Source organism: Halichoerus grypus, chromosome 1 (genome assembly GCF_964656455.1).
Source record: "Halichoerus grypus chromosome 1, mHalGry1.hap1.1, whole genome shotgun sequence".
In the NCBI taxonomy this organism is placed as follows: domain Eukaryota; kingdom Metazoa; phylum Chordata; class Mammalia; order Carnivora; family Phocidae; genus Halichoerus; species Halichoerus grypus.
Window position 1 is genome coordinate 45,987,104 of NC_135712.1, and position 14,758 is coordinate 46,001,861.

The following is a 14,758-nucleotide window of genomic DNA, read 5'->3' on the forward strand; positions in this document are numbered from 1 at the left end:
AACTGAAAATCTAGAAGTAAAAGTACAACACTGAAGATAAAAGTACACTGGATAGGATTAATAGATTAGATGTTACAGAACAGATTAGTGAACTTGAAGGCAAAACAATAAAATTTTCCAAACTAGAACATGGAGAGAGATTTAAAAAAAAAAAAAAATGAACAGGGCATCAGTAAACTGTGAGACATCTTTAAGAGTCATAATATTCATGTAATTAGAATTAGGGAGGCAACAAATTTGAGAAAACATAGCCTACAATTTTCCAAATTTGAAGCAAATTGTAACCAACAGATCCAAGAAGCTCAAAGAAACCCAAGCAGAAGAAACACGAAGACAACTACACAAAAGCACATCATAATCAAACTGCTTAAAACAGATGATAAAAAGAAAATCTTAACAACAGCTAAGGAATAAAAAGACACATTACATATTGAAGAACAAAGGTATGAAAGATAGAATTCTCACTGGAAAAATGCAAACCAGAAAACAGTGGAACAGCATATTTAAAGTGTGGAGGGAAAAACATCAACCTAGAATTTTATACCTTACGAAATTATCTTTCAAAAAATGAAGCAAAAGAGAAAGTCTTTTTCAGAAACATAATTCAATGGTGCTAGATGTTTTTATAATATAAGCATGAATAATTCTTATAATTTTAAAAAATTAACTATATTCCACAAGTATAATAAATATTCTATAAATAAGTATGGATGTGCCCAGAGTAAAAAGCAGCCAAGTTTGGGGTTATTAAGCAGAAGGAAGATAGGTATAAAGACAATACTGTTATTTACTTCAATGGGTAGAGCCTCACCACAGATGAAGGTCATGTGATATCAGGCAGAAGAGAGGGAAGAAGGCCTTGAATAACAACGGAAGAGTTTAGATCCATATGACAGATTATAAGGAGCCCCTGGAGTTTTCTGAATAGAGAGATAAGAAAAGTGGTAATTGAAGATATATTAGCAAATCGTATATATGATAGAGAACAGATAGTATCATATAATTGAAACAAAACTCAGGGAAGTTTCATTAAAAAAATTTGTGCTTATAATTTCAATTCTAGATAAGAAGAAATCTACCTTCCTCGAGGACAAGGACTCCCCCAGTTATAAGGTCTTGCAGTGGACCATGGGCCAGGAGCCTGGGTGAAAGTGATATTTAGAGGACAGCCACTTCTCCCTACTCCCCACCCCTTATCATCTGCTCTGGAGCATTCCTGCATTATCACTGTCTCCTAACTAAAACAACAATTTGATAATTAACACAGAAGTTAAGGAAATTCTTCAGGTAGGAAAAAACAGAAGTTTTCTAAGACAAAATTTGGTAAGGTGATCTTGAAATGACCTTTCAAGTCTATATCCAACACTATAATGCACTTTTGCCTTTAGCTTTTGTCTTTTGTCCCCCTTGTCTACATAGAAGAAATCTGGGAACAAATTAGGCTCTCCATCATTCTGTGGATTAACAAGAAAAACTTAAGACAAGAAATTACAAGTTCCTTTCTAGAATTTTTTTTTTTAGTAAGTTATCACCACTTACTGAAAATTAGTCATTCATTCATTCATTCATTCACTCATGTAGACTCTACACTCAACGTGGGGTTTGAACTCATGACCCTGATCATTACTCATGATCAAGAGTCCCATGCTAGGGTGCCTGGGTGGCTCAGTTGGTTGAGCGACTGCCTTCGGCTCAGGTCATGATCCTGGAGAACCAGGATCGAGTCCCGCATCGGGCTCCCTGCTCAGCAGGGAGTCTGTTTCTCCCTCTGACCCTCCCCTCTCTCATGTGCTCTCTCTCTCTCATTCTCTCTCTCAAATAAATAAATAAAATCTTTAAAAAAAAAAAAAAAAAAAAAAAGAGTCCCATGCTATACCGGCTGAGCCAGCAAGGTACCCCTCCTTTTTAGAATTTTTTAATAAAGTACCTAAACAATTGAGTTAAAAATGTTAACAATTATCAAAAGGGACCTAGAACCACTGAGAATTTCCTAACTATAGTTAGACGAGTAAGGCTAATAACCAACACAGCCTAAAATAACCAGAAGAGCACAAAGACCAAATGATAGCTAACTTGAACACCACACAGGAGAGCTTCTGTGATTCTTGGCAAAGGCCCATTTTTTATAATACCCTGGCAATCATTTTACCTTATCCTGCTCCACACCAGGTTCTCTGTAGACAGTCCATCTCTGTCCATCATCACTGTATAGAATTTTGTAAGCTGACACATAGTAATTGTGTTCCACCATGGTGGAGCCAGTGGTTACAATGCCTGGGGAATGGAAAGTTGCCTTCATTAGTGCACATGGTCTGATCCTTAAAGTCTGTTCAGCATTGAAGCACAAACACCTAAAGTACACTGTTAAAACATTTTTGCCAAAAGCATGTTACCATCTCTAAGTGCAAGGTTTCATTATAACAGCAACTAAATCCTTGATTTTCTTCCCTTGTAAAGATGCAAGAATTAGGGCGCCTGGGTGGCTCAGTCAGTTAAGCGTCTGCCTTCGGCTCAGGTCATGATCCCAGGGTCCTGGGATCGAGTCCCACACTGGGCTCCCTGCTCAGCGGGGAGCCTGCTTCTCTCTCTCTCTCTCCCCCCCCACCCCGTCCCTTCCCACTGTTCGTTCTCTCTCTCAAAAAATAAAATATTTAAAAAAAAAAAAAATGCCAAAAATTATGGATGGGTGCACATAAGGAAAGGACTATTCTATTTTGACAGCTTGTGTTCATATCACTGTAAAATATATCTCACCTACCAAGTAACAATGACTCCCTGGGAATGAATGGATTAAAACAATTATTTTTTCCAGTACCATATCAAAATAAATCTTTAACAAAATTACCTAACCCAATTCTAATAAATTATTCTGACCATTTGATAAACTGCTCCAAATAAATTTGTATTCAGCACATGAAGAATATTATTTATAGCACTTAAAATGAACTCCTTGAATATAAATTTCTTTTAATGACTCTAAGAGATGGTTATTTCAAATGTCAAGATCACTTAATTGAAACACTACCTTTAAAGAATCTTATTACAATGAAAAAGAAAAGCTAATAAAAATCAAATACCAACTTCTTTCCTCGGCCACGTTTTATAAAGCCACCTTCAGGAATATTTAACACCAGTAAAGAGAACTTAAAACCATACAATTAAATCTGTGGTGACCTAATTTTCTATGAAAATCTTAGATGTCATCAGGTTTCCAAACAAAATCAGAACTATAAATCATTCTAGAAAATTATGTCTCTTAACCTGTTATCTTCTTTTCTTTATTCAGATCTATTTGTAACCACTGATACTCATCAGTGGCAAAAGCAGCCCAAGGAGGCCCAGGTCTCTTCAGCCTGGCCTTTTCGGGTTTCCAGCTATTCTCTTGGCCTGTGTGGTCAGTCCACTCCAGCACAGATGATGCTGTTATCTGAGGATCGGCAATCACGCCAGATTCCATCCCCAGTGTTCCGTAACAACCTGGAAGAAAAAAGACAGTAATTTGGTTTCCAGATAAAAATTCACAATCTGTATTATTTGCTCAATGGAAACTTTCTATTGTACATGCAATTAACATACACTATGCTAATAATATACTGTAATAGAGGAATTTCAAAAGTAGGCAAATGTTTCTTGGGTCCATGTCTTTGTGTCTCATCAGGCAATGTACATACATATTTATTCACAAGCAATAACCATCAATTTAATGGCAATACATTATCCTCTCCCTGGGACATTATCTCCAGACCAGTGAATGACTCACTCCCTATTGCCATTAGGTGTTTGCTCAGATGTCACATTCTCCACGAGGCCTACCGTGACCCCACTTAAAACTCCAGACCAGTCCCTCCTGCATTGCCTATCCTCTTTCCTTATTTTTCTACATCTTCTATAATATTATAAAGAGTATATCATATGTAGTAATTTATTTATCCACTGTTTACTGTCAATCTCTCAATACCAGTATTTAAGCTCCAAGAAAGGAGGATTTTGTTTATTTCTGCTCACTTTTGTTTCACTAGCACCAGGACTGTGCCTGACAAATCAAAGGCACTCAATAAGTATTTTCTGTTGAATTAATTACTTCTTCAGACATATTAAAAAATCAACTTTCCTAAGTAACTTTCCTTGCTTACATGATCATTTCCCTATTAATATAAAACCTCCAGTTATTCCACCCATTATATTATTGTGACATATAGGAAGGTGCAAAAAAACAACAAAACAAAACAGCAATTGGCATATTGCATGATAGTTTATAAAATATTAACTATTACACAAATTATAATAAGTTATAAAGTCCATGAGAGGCTTACCACTTGTCTTAAATGTAAAAAGACTTGTAGATAAGTGTCCCCTGAAAGACAGAAAAGTTGTTCTTGGTGACACTCATATATTGACTTCCCCATATTTGTCTTAGTAAAACTTTTTCTTCTGTTTTTGTTTTACTGTATAAAGAACTAAGGATATTCTATAGCCACATATTTGACAACTGATGCTGTTCTTAGCTAAAAAAAGTCTCATTTCAAAGCAGAACAACTTCTGAAATCAGCAGAAACAATTTTCTCTACAAGTATCTAGTGCCTGTTTCATACATGAAGTGTGCAAGTATGCCCACGTAACCTTTAATATGTACTTATTTATCTTTCATTCCTCAAACCCTTCTGCATCATTTGCTTTTGTTGCAAGTACACTGTAATTCCCAGAGAATGAGGCTTAAGTTTCCTGGGGGTAAAGGGAAAAAAAGCTGGCTACAAACACAGGAGAGACTGCATCTGTTATAGGATATAAACAGCTAAGAACAAGTTTCAGTGTTACAATGCAGCATGCATCTGGATTTCAAAGTAACAGGCAAGTAAATGCAGTTGGGGAGAATGGAGCCGTGGGACACATGACCAGTTTACCAAGGACTCTAAAGAACCTGGGGGGATAAAATCATCAGTGTCTGCTCCTGCTTCCCCACAACATTCAAAGCATTATTACAAGTGGATGCAACCTGTCCTTATTTTTTTCTTAAAGTATGAAAGAAAGAACTGACAAAAAAAATTATTTCTAAAGGCAGAAGAGGGGAAAGGAATGATAAGGTCTGCATAAAATCATCTAGAAGAAACCAAGAGAAGTTGAAAGGTTGCTAACTCTATACCAGGGATGGGCAAATGATAGCTCGCTCATGGATGGCCTGTTTTGTATGGCCAGTGAGCGCAGAATGGTTTCTACACATTTAAAGAGTCTTATATAAACCAAGAGAGAATAAGTGACAGGGACGGGTGGCCCGTAAAGCCTAACATATTTGTTAGCTGGTCCTTTACAGGAAAAGTTCGGTGACTCCTGTTTTATCACAGTCATGGATATGGATCATGCTCTCATCTTCTGAATGAAAACTGGCCTAGAACCTCTGAAGAGAAGCTGGTTTCAGTTAGGCTTAGTATTGTCTACAGGACTGAGCCCATGTGACAGGCAAGATTTACTAAAACAGATTCCAAGTATTACATTTCTATTTAATGTTTCAACTTTTCCTGCTTTGGATGCCTAGTCTATGTTTCATAAAACAGATCACTGTAGTGACTATAAAAATACACTCTTCAAATATTCTCTTTGGAGGAGAGGAGGATTCATAATACGACTACCTCTGATTTACGTCAAAATTTAATTTATATTCAAGAGTATTTCAGTTATCCTCAATCCATCCTAGGTCACACTGGCTGTAAGAAACAGAGTAGTTATGCCTTCTAATCTTTAAAATGAAGTAAAAATTTGGCCACAGACTTTTAGACCGTTACTCTAGACATTTTCAACACTCAGAAAAGAACAAATCATCCTTCTAAATGACTCCTGGTGCGACCCTGCCTGTCCTCTTCAGTACATGCGGACAAGGAGCACACAAAAATGGGAGGGCTCATCACACAAATGTTATTTCATGAACACTGTTAACAGTGATGTTGCTGAGGTCTAACTAGCTGCTGTCCCACCCCTGCCCCACACCCTTCCTTATATGACCAATAACGTATATACTTACACCACAGACGTGACGTTGTTGGCCAAAGAACTCTCATAGTATGGGATACCTTTACTAATTACAACACTGATCTGGCCACCCAAAACGTTTGACACTACTCCTGCGTGCACACCAGCCATGCACAAGGGCGAGGACTTGAGGAAAGGAAAAACAAAAGATTAGTATTTAATTTTCTTTTGATAATTTATGAACAAGACACTTAGGCTTCCTCAAGAAATGAGTTGACTGGGGCAGTTTTCTCAATAAACACAGGATTACCGATGTGGTAACACAGTACAGACTTGTAGCACAAGAAAAAGAATAAAACATCACATCCATAATAAAAAGAAATAATTCCTAGAAAGTAAATCAAGATTAAAGATATACACAAGGTACATCAACATATTCTGGAGTTAAAAAAAAAAGTTCTATCACAACTTGAACATAAGTCTATGTTGCTTAGACTTACATCTCTATATCCATGAGGGATTGTTCCAGATATCTCAGTAAAAGGAAGCAGACAACCAGCTGGGCAGTACTTACTGTGAAATAAAAACAAGTTAAAGGGTATAAAATAGTTCTGTACTTACTGGGGGAAAAGAACAAAAAAAAAAAATCACATATTCATTTTTCAGTTCATTCAAATACTATAATCTCACTACCCTGAGAAGCACTACTTCTAAAAAGCCCTTTCACACTTTATTCCATCCATCCATATAAAACATCTTCACCCACATATTTAAAATATTGTGTCATATTCTACATACTGCTTTATTTTACTTCATAATGAATGGCAGACATATTTTTACTATAAGACCTATTCATATTTAACAGCTACCTGCTATTCTATTTTGTGGATAAACCACAATTTATTTCACCAACCCACTACTGATCAAATGTGACTTAAAAATGTTTGGCATTCATTCATTTATTCACTCACTCACCCACCCACCCACTCAACACATTTACCCAAATGTCTAGTATGTTGTCTGTTGAGTGCTGGGCTGTGCTAGGTATTGGGTTTACAAACATCAACCAAATAAATATGGCCCAGTCTTCCCTGGGTTTACACTCCAGAGGTCAGGGGGAAGACATTAAACTAATACTTAAATGAGTCATTAATCAGATTATGATTCTGCTATGAAGAAAAGACACTCCATGAAATAACCCAGAGGAAGCAAGCTTAATAAAAGTAACACAAACATTCAGCAAATTTACTATGCGCCAGGCGGCCTTCTGAGTACCTCAGGAACCCACACAAGAACCCTAATGGTAGGTATTAGTATTATCTTCATTTTACAGATGAGGGAACTGAGAAACAGCGTGCCCAGGTCCCATAACTGGTAAGTGGCATATGGGCTCCAGCGTCGATGCTCTTACACAGGGCTCTGCACTGCCAAAGTCAGGAAATGGGGCTCTGAGGAAGCAAAGCCTCAGTGAAGGGAGGGAAATGCACCCTAATGGACAGAACAGTGTGCCCATGAGGTGAGGTGGCCTGTGTGTGTCTTCAACTGGGATGACCAGTGCAGGCAGAGTACAGTGATACTGTAAAATTAAAAGGTAACAGTAGTTTGAGAGATGGTTGAAGAGGTGGGCAGGAGTCAGATCGTGCAGAAGCCTTGTGAGCTAGGGCGAAGAGTCTGGAATATATTTCTAAGTAAAAATGGGAAGTCAATAAAGGATTGTAAGGCTTATACACACATTTCTGAAACAGATTATTCTGGCTCCTGAGAAGAAAGAGACTGGAAGGAACCCTGAGGAGAAGCTGAGACCTCAGTGGGCTGGTGGTGCAGCGGTCCAGGCAAGAGCAAATGGCAGCTTGCCTGTGGGTGGGGATGCTGGAGCTGAGAGCAGAGGCTCCAAGACCCGGTGGCAGGGCTGTGTGCCAGACACTGATGCCAGAGTCACCTCTGCTCACCGGGATCCTCCGTAAGTGCTGACGAGCACACCCATCCCACAGACAGAGAACTATCCTTGAAGACAAAATAAAGGTTGCTCTTCGAGGAATGGTAGCAAGTTGGGGGGAGGTTAGTGAGACCAGTCTTAGAAGATGAGAATAAAGCTGCCAAGCAGAGAGGAGTAAAGCAATTCCGGGTAAAAGTTCTGAGAGCTCAGAGCAGTGTCAAGAATCCATAAGTACAGGGGCACCTGGGTGGCTCAGTTGGTTAAGCGTCTGTCTTTGGCTCAGGTCATGATCCTGGAGTCCTGGGATTGAGTCCCGCATTGGGCTCCCTGCTCAGTGGGGAGTCTGCTTCTCCCTCTGACCCTCCCCCCGTCTTAGGCTCACTCTCTCCCCCTCTCTCTCAAATAAATAAATAAATAAATAAATCTTAAAAAAAAAAATCCATAAGTACATAAGATGAGACTGGAAAAATGGTCCAAGGACTACCTGGGAAGGATCCTGAAACCTAGGCTAAGAAATCTGGATGGCATTTTGTCTTAATAATAAGGAGCTCCTGAAGATTTTAAAGTAGGGGAATGATCAGTCATTTATTTTAGAATGAAACTTGGCAGCAATGTGAGTGGCAGAATAAAAGCCAGCAAAGGTTAGAAATGGAAAATCAAATAGAAGGGAATCCCAGTCCAGACAAGAGACAAGGACATAAAGCAGGCAAATAGTAGTAGAAATGCTGCTTGGGCAAGAACACCGAAGAATTCTGTCATAGCCTAAATCGTTCTTTTCCCTTTTTTGAGGAAAAAAAAAAGTTAGCTCCTCTAACTTCATTAGCAGTTTTGCCAGATTTTGAAAAGCAACTAGTTCTACTTTTGAAGTATACTGAAATTATACTTTCGTTACAGAGAAGATCCAAATGCTACAATTAAAGCAAAATTTAAATATGGTAACTCAATGGCTTTAAATAATCTCTAATTTATTGACGTCTTAAAACAATGATTATCTGTCACACCTGTGACACATATATTAATGTACATTAAACCTAAGTGTATAAGAATAATGATGGAATAGTGAAGAGTAACATTTAAGGGGAAAAAAAGTCACAAATATGGTCATACCTGAACTCAGGTTCCAAAAAACTGGATGCAGTGTCTAAACAAGTAATTAGATCTAGAAAAACAAAAATAAAAAAACGGATTCAGTAATACATAGGTTTACTCTTACTGAAACACCAACTCTTTCCAAATCCCAAATGATACTGTTCTAAATTTTAAATCTCAACAGCTGTCAAGGTAGGACTAGTAACTTCTTACAAGTTTTTGTTAGTCACGATTTCTTTTTGATTTTAAGTATCTTGATTTCTGGGGCTATGCCTCTCCAATACAGTTTGTTACCACATCACCTCATAGAGTCCTGTGTGTACATATATACATATATACACATACATAAGGTACACAGATAAGTATAAATGTATAGACTTAAAATAACTTCTATAAAATACAGCTCCTGAAAAAAGAAAAATAATTATATAACTAAAAAATGATCCTTTACTAGTTATACATAAGGAAAACAATGACAAGACAGATGAATTAATTTTGTTACTCTAAGGAACTGAAAGGATACTGAAAATCTAGGAATATATTTCTAAGTAAAAATGGGAAGGCCAGGACCAGCAGCACCAGTAACTTCTGTAAACTTAATAGAAATTCAAATTCTTCAACACCATCCAGACTTACAGAATCTCTGGGAGTGGAGACCCAAAAATCTGCTTTAACAAGTCCTTTAGGTAATTCTTAAGCACAGTAAAGTTGAAGAAACAATGATCTAAATAAGAAGGAACTTTAAAATTTAACATTTCTATCTAGAAATCAAATCTGAATAAGAGCTAACCTGTTTCATTAAGACTTAGTTCGTAAGCTGGGTAACAGTGGCGGCCTGGTCCTGTCTAAGTCTTGTTTCGTACCTGTGCTGGTTTCCTGCCATACTAGCCTTCTTTGATCCCTCTGGCACATGCTGCCCTCTTGATTATGGAATGATTTTCCACTGTCCCTTAGCCTTGCTGGCTTAACTGTCGCTTCCTCACAGAAGCTGTTCCTCATCTTCACAAGTCAAACACCTTTAGCACATAGTAGGCACCTAAGATTTTTTTGGTTGTTTTAATGAGTAGGTGACTATTATGTGTTCTCAAAGTACCAAGTGTTATGTAAGAAAAATCCACTAATGCAGTTGTAGGATTCTAAGCAACATCATTTTATGATGCCTGGTCTAGGGACAGAGAAGGCTGTCAGTCCTCACCTTTGTTTGGTCAGCAGCAATCACAGCATTTGGCATAACAGGAGGCTTTCATTCAACATTTATTGAATAAATGGATGAATAACAGTTTGTGACTGTTAGCATGTTTGGCTAAGTACAATCATGGACTAACTTGTATGGAGGTAAACCTAGAAGGCCCTAATAAGGCAATCCCAAAGGTAAGTGATTTCACATATAAATGCCTGGCCGAACAAGTGTGCTGAGGGTGACAATACACTGAGGAGATAATACCCCACAGGATCCTAGCACACTGATGGCATGCAAATAGTCGTTAATTTTTTTTTTCTTTTGGTCAGAAAGAGAGAGAGAGCACAAGCAGGTGGAATGGCAGGCGGAAGGAGAAACAGGCTCCCTGCTGAGCAAGGAGCCCGATGCAGGACTTGATCCCAGGACCCTGGGATCATGACCTGAGCTGAAGGCAGATGCTTAACCGACTGAGTCACCCAGGCACCTTGCAAATATTCATTAAATTAATGGCCACCACAGCAAGCATAGATAATGGATTATTCTATAATTCTGAAGAAATTACATGATTATCACCCAAATGAAATGTATCTTGGAAGAACTCAGCACAACTGTTAGACCAACAGGAAAGTGATATTTTGAGAGCAATTACATGATTAATGGATTAATACACCATAGGCCCTTGAATGATGATTAAATCTGTGTTTTAGGAGTTTAAGAGAATACATGCCTGGATAGGGGTTCATGACTGCCTGGCTGAATGACTGAGAAAAGCAGACACACTAATTTACCTATACCCTGGTTATTCCTGGCAATCTAATAGCCTGGGATGCAAAGGTACCTGTGTGGTCCAACGTGGCCTCAAAACCACAAGACGACTGCCAGCTGGCCCCATTATTTTCAGGCCACATGCCGGAATGCTGGTCAACTACAGATATACTTGATCAGGACAGTGTTTTATTCTAAGTCCATGCAAATGTATGCAACTCACTTGACCACTGCTTTCAAATTCCATGGGGGCTCAAAAGAGGTCCCTAGGAGGAAAATAGGAATTCAAAATGGACAGCTATGAGGAAAGCCAAGAAGACTAAAGAGAAAATCATGATTACAAATACTGAGCTTTATAATTCCACAGAGGCAAGGAAAACCTCAAGCCTGCAATTAAGATGCTTTAAAACATGTCTTTCCTGAAAGCTTTTCCCAAGTAAACAGCCTTCCAGAAAACCATTATTACTACAAGGCTCCCAGCTAATAACACAGCTTAGGCAGGATGAATACAACTCAAAAGAAACCATCTGCCTCAGAGCCTTCTGATAGCAATGTATAAAAAGTTAAAATGAATGGAACAGAAGTGAGAGTCCAGAAATAAATTCTAAATTTAAAGCCAACTGATTTTGGTAAGGATGCCAAAACAATTCAGTGGGAAGGAAGAATAAGTCTTTTTAACAAATGGTGCTGGGACAAGAGGATATCCACATGCAAAAGAATAAAACTGGACCCCTACCTGTGATCCCATACGAAAATTAAAGGGGATCTAAATTTAAGAGCCAAAACTATAACACTCTTAGAAGAAACTGTAGGTATAAATCTTGACCTTGGATTAAGCAGTTTTCTTAGCTATGATACCAAAAAAACGTAAGTAGCCACATAAAAATACATAAATTGAATCTCATGAAAATTAAAAACTTTTGTGCTTCAAAGAATGCTATCACGAAAGAGAAAGATAATCTGCACAATGGGAGAAAATATTTGCAAGTCATATAATCTGATAAGGATCTAGTACCCAATAAAGAATTATTCCAACTTGATTTTAAAAAGACAACCCAACTTAAAAATGAGCAAAGGATCTGAATAGACTACTCCAAAGGAGATATACAAATGGCCAATAAGCACATGAAAAGATTCTCAACATAACTAAGTTATGCAAATCAGGGAAATGCAAATCAAAGTCACAATGAGATAACACGTTATACGCACTGGGATGTCCAGAATCAAAAGGACGTGGAGAAAAGAAATTGGAACCCACATGCACTTTTTGAGGGATTTTTAAATGGTGTAGCTGCTTTAGAAAACAGTTTAGTAGTTTCTTAAAAAAGGGTAAGCATGCCTGGGTGGCTCAGTCAAAGTGTCTGCCTTCAGCTTAAGTCATTATCTCAGGGTCCTGGGATCGAGCTCCACGTTGGACTCCCTGCTCAGCAGAGAGTCTGCTTCTCCTTCTTCCTCTGCCCCTCACTCCCGCTCATGCTTTCAATCTCTGTCTCTCGCTCTACTCTCTCTCTCTCTCAAATAAAAATCTTTAAAAATAAATAAATAAATAATTAAAAAAGGGTAAACACAGAGATACCATATGACCTAGCAATTCCACTACTAGAATATACCCAAGAAAAATGAAAATATATATCCATACAAACACCTGTACACAAATGTTTATCAATTAATGAATGGATCAATGTGGTATATCCATACAATGGAATATTACTCAGCCACAAAAAAGAATGAAGTACTCATACATGCTACAACATGACCTCTGAAAACATGCTAAGTAAAAAGAAGCCAGCCACGAAAGACCACACATTGTATGACTCCATTTATATGTAATATCCAAAATAGGTAAATCTATAGAGAATAAAGTAGATTAGTGGTTACCTAGGACTGGAGAGGGAGAGATTTAAGGGGTAGGGAATGGGGAATGACCACTAGTGACTACGGAGCTTCTTTTGGGGTGATGAAAATGTTCTAAAATTGACTATGGTGATGACTGCACAACTGCGAACATACTGAAAATCAATGAACTGTATATTTTAAGTAGGTGAAATGTACAGTATAATAAAACTGTAATAAAAACTTTAAAAATGAAGAAAAAGAAGCTATCATAAAAGTAGTAACACCCTTCCTTTATAGAGAGCACATGTGCATTGAGGGAAAAATAAAGCCTAGAAAAAGGGCTGGGATTGGCAGTTTGCTTGTTTATTCATTTGTTCATTCATTCACTCAACAAATACTTAGTATGTATTATGACCAGGTGTTGTTCTAGGTACTAGAGATAAAGCAAAGAACACTCAGACAAAAATCTCTGCATATAGGAAGTGTACCCTATGTGAGGGATAAGAGAAAACAGTATGAATAAGAAACAGACATATTGTTAGCAGGTAATAAATACATTAGAAAAAATAAGGAAAGACAGGTAGGAAAAGTTCAGGGGTTGCAATTTTAAGTAACATGGTCAGGACAGACCTTACTGAGAAGGTGGCGGGTAAATAAAACTCTAAAATAGGTGAGGGAGTGAGGTATGTGTGGGGATAACACAGAATAGGCAGAGGAAGCACACTTAGCATGTTTGCTGCCACAGGAAACAAGGGAAAGACAATTAAGAGAAGTCAGACGAGGAATGAGAAGCCATCTCCTATAGGATCCTGGAGGTAAGGACATTGAACAAAGTGAGATGAGACCTTCATTTTAATAGGATCATACTCACCACTGGGTTGAGAGTAGGTTGAAGGGGAGAAAGGACAGAAAGAAAGGTCAGCAAAAAAATCTCTTGCCATAACTGAGGTAGGAGTAGATGGTAACGCGAATGGGAGTGGCAGTAGCGGAGGTGTTGAGATGTGGTCAGAAGCTGATATATGTACATACAGACTCTGAGAAGTGGCTAATGGATATAAAGTTGGAGAGACTCAAAGACAATGCTAAGGTTTCTGGCCACAGCAAATTAAAAGATGAACTTATTTTATGTAAAGTGCTTAGGCAGTGATTATAATAGTAAGTAATGATAAAGTACTCATTGTCAAGTGAATTGTCACGCTGGACCCACTGTAAGATGTCCTGTAACGCCAGAAAATCAGTGATATGTTCAAAGTGCAAGGCAGTATATAATTTACTCCCTTCTCAACTAAGAGCGTCTGTATGGGATTTAAAAAATTTTCTTAATCAAATATTATACATAAAAAAAGAGTATTTATAACAAATATATTACTACACAAAACACTAAATATACAGTGTACTTCATTGGGGTGCTCTGGGCCATAGAGAGTAGCAGCAGTAGGATGCAGAATGCCCTCAGGGGTTCTGCTGAAGCTGACTGGCGTTCTATTCTTTTCCTTGTGCAGCACGAAGGAGAACTGGCATCTATAGTGTAGATTCTAGACGAGTCTTAGCAGTACAGTCTAACCCAAAGTGAGTCTAATTATAATTTCTCTAAGAGCCTCCCTAATATCTGCTGCCTTCCTTAACCCTACAAAGCTTTCTAGATGAGGCAGGCTTCAGGTGGGGTTGTGAAGGCAGAATAACGTAATTGTGACAACGAATATGAGAAAATACAAAAACAAAGGCAAACCAATAGTCAACAACAGGATGAAAGATTTCAAGGTTTTCTTAATGAAAACACCAACATCAGATATTCTAAGATAGCTCCCAACTTAGTAATATTACTATCAGCCATAATTGGTATCCTATGCACAAGTTTTTTTTTAATTTAAGTACAAGTAAACATTTTTCTAATACATAATAACTGCATAGGCTGGGAAACTTTATAATTGCCCCATGAAATATTTATTTAAACATGACATCTAATGTTAACCCATCATAACATCACAGAA

The 14,758-nt window shown here is 37.9% G+C and overlaps 1 protein-coding gene and 1 long non-coding RNA gene across 3 annotated transcripts in view; one reads left to right on the forward strand and one right to left on the reverse strand.

Moving 5' to 3' along the window:
• DCBLD2 (discoidin, CUB and LCCL domain containing 2) overlaps nucleotides 1-14,758 on the reverse strand; it is a 91,649-nt gene that overhangs the window by 16,856 nt on the left and 60,035 nt on the right. For both annotated transcript variants that reach the window (XM_036089919.2, XM_036089921.2), the window contains exons 4-9: nucleotides 9,005-9,056; nucleotides 6,462-6,534; nucleotides 6,014-6,147; nucleotides 4,314-4,354; nucleotides 3,262-3,477; nucleotides 2,150-2,274 (exon numbers count right to left, since the gene is read on the reverse strand). In XM_036089919.2, the coding sequence (XP_035945812.1) occupies nucleotides 2,150-2,274; nucleotides 3,262-3,477; nucleotides 4,314-4,354; nucleotides 6,014-6,147; nucleotides 6,462-6,534; nucleotides 9,005-9,056 (641 nt within the window). The remainder of the gene's footprint in view (nucleotides 1-2,149; nucleotides 2,275-3,261; nucleotides 3,478-4,313; nucleotides 4,355-6,013; nucleotides 6,148-6,461; nucleotides 6,535-9,004; nucleotides 9,057-14,758) is intronic.
• LOC144380235 (uncharacterized) lies at nucleotides 1,070-3,618 on the forward strand. The gene is made up of 2 exons (XR_013444213.1): nucleotides 1,070-1,287; nucleotides 3,287-3,618. It is a non-coding gene; the product is annotated as an uncharacterized LOC144380235 (long non-coding RNA).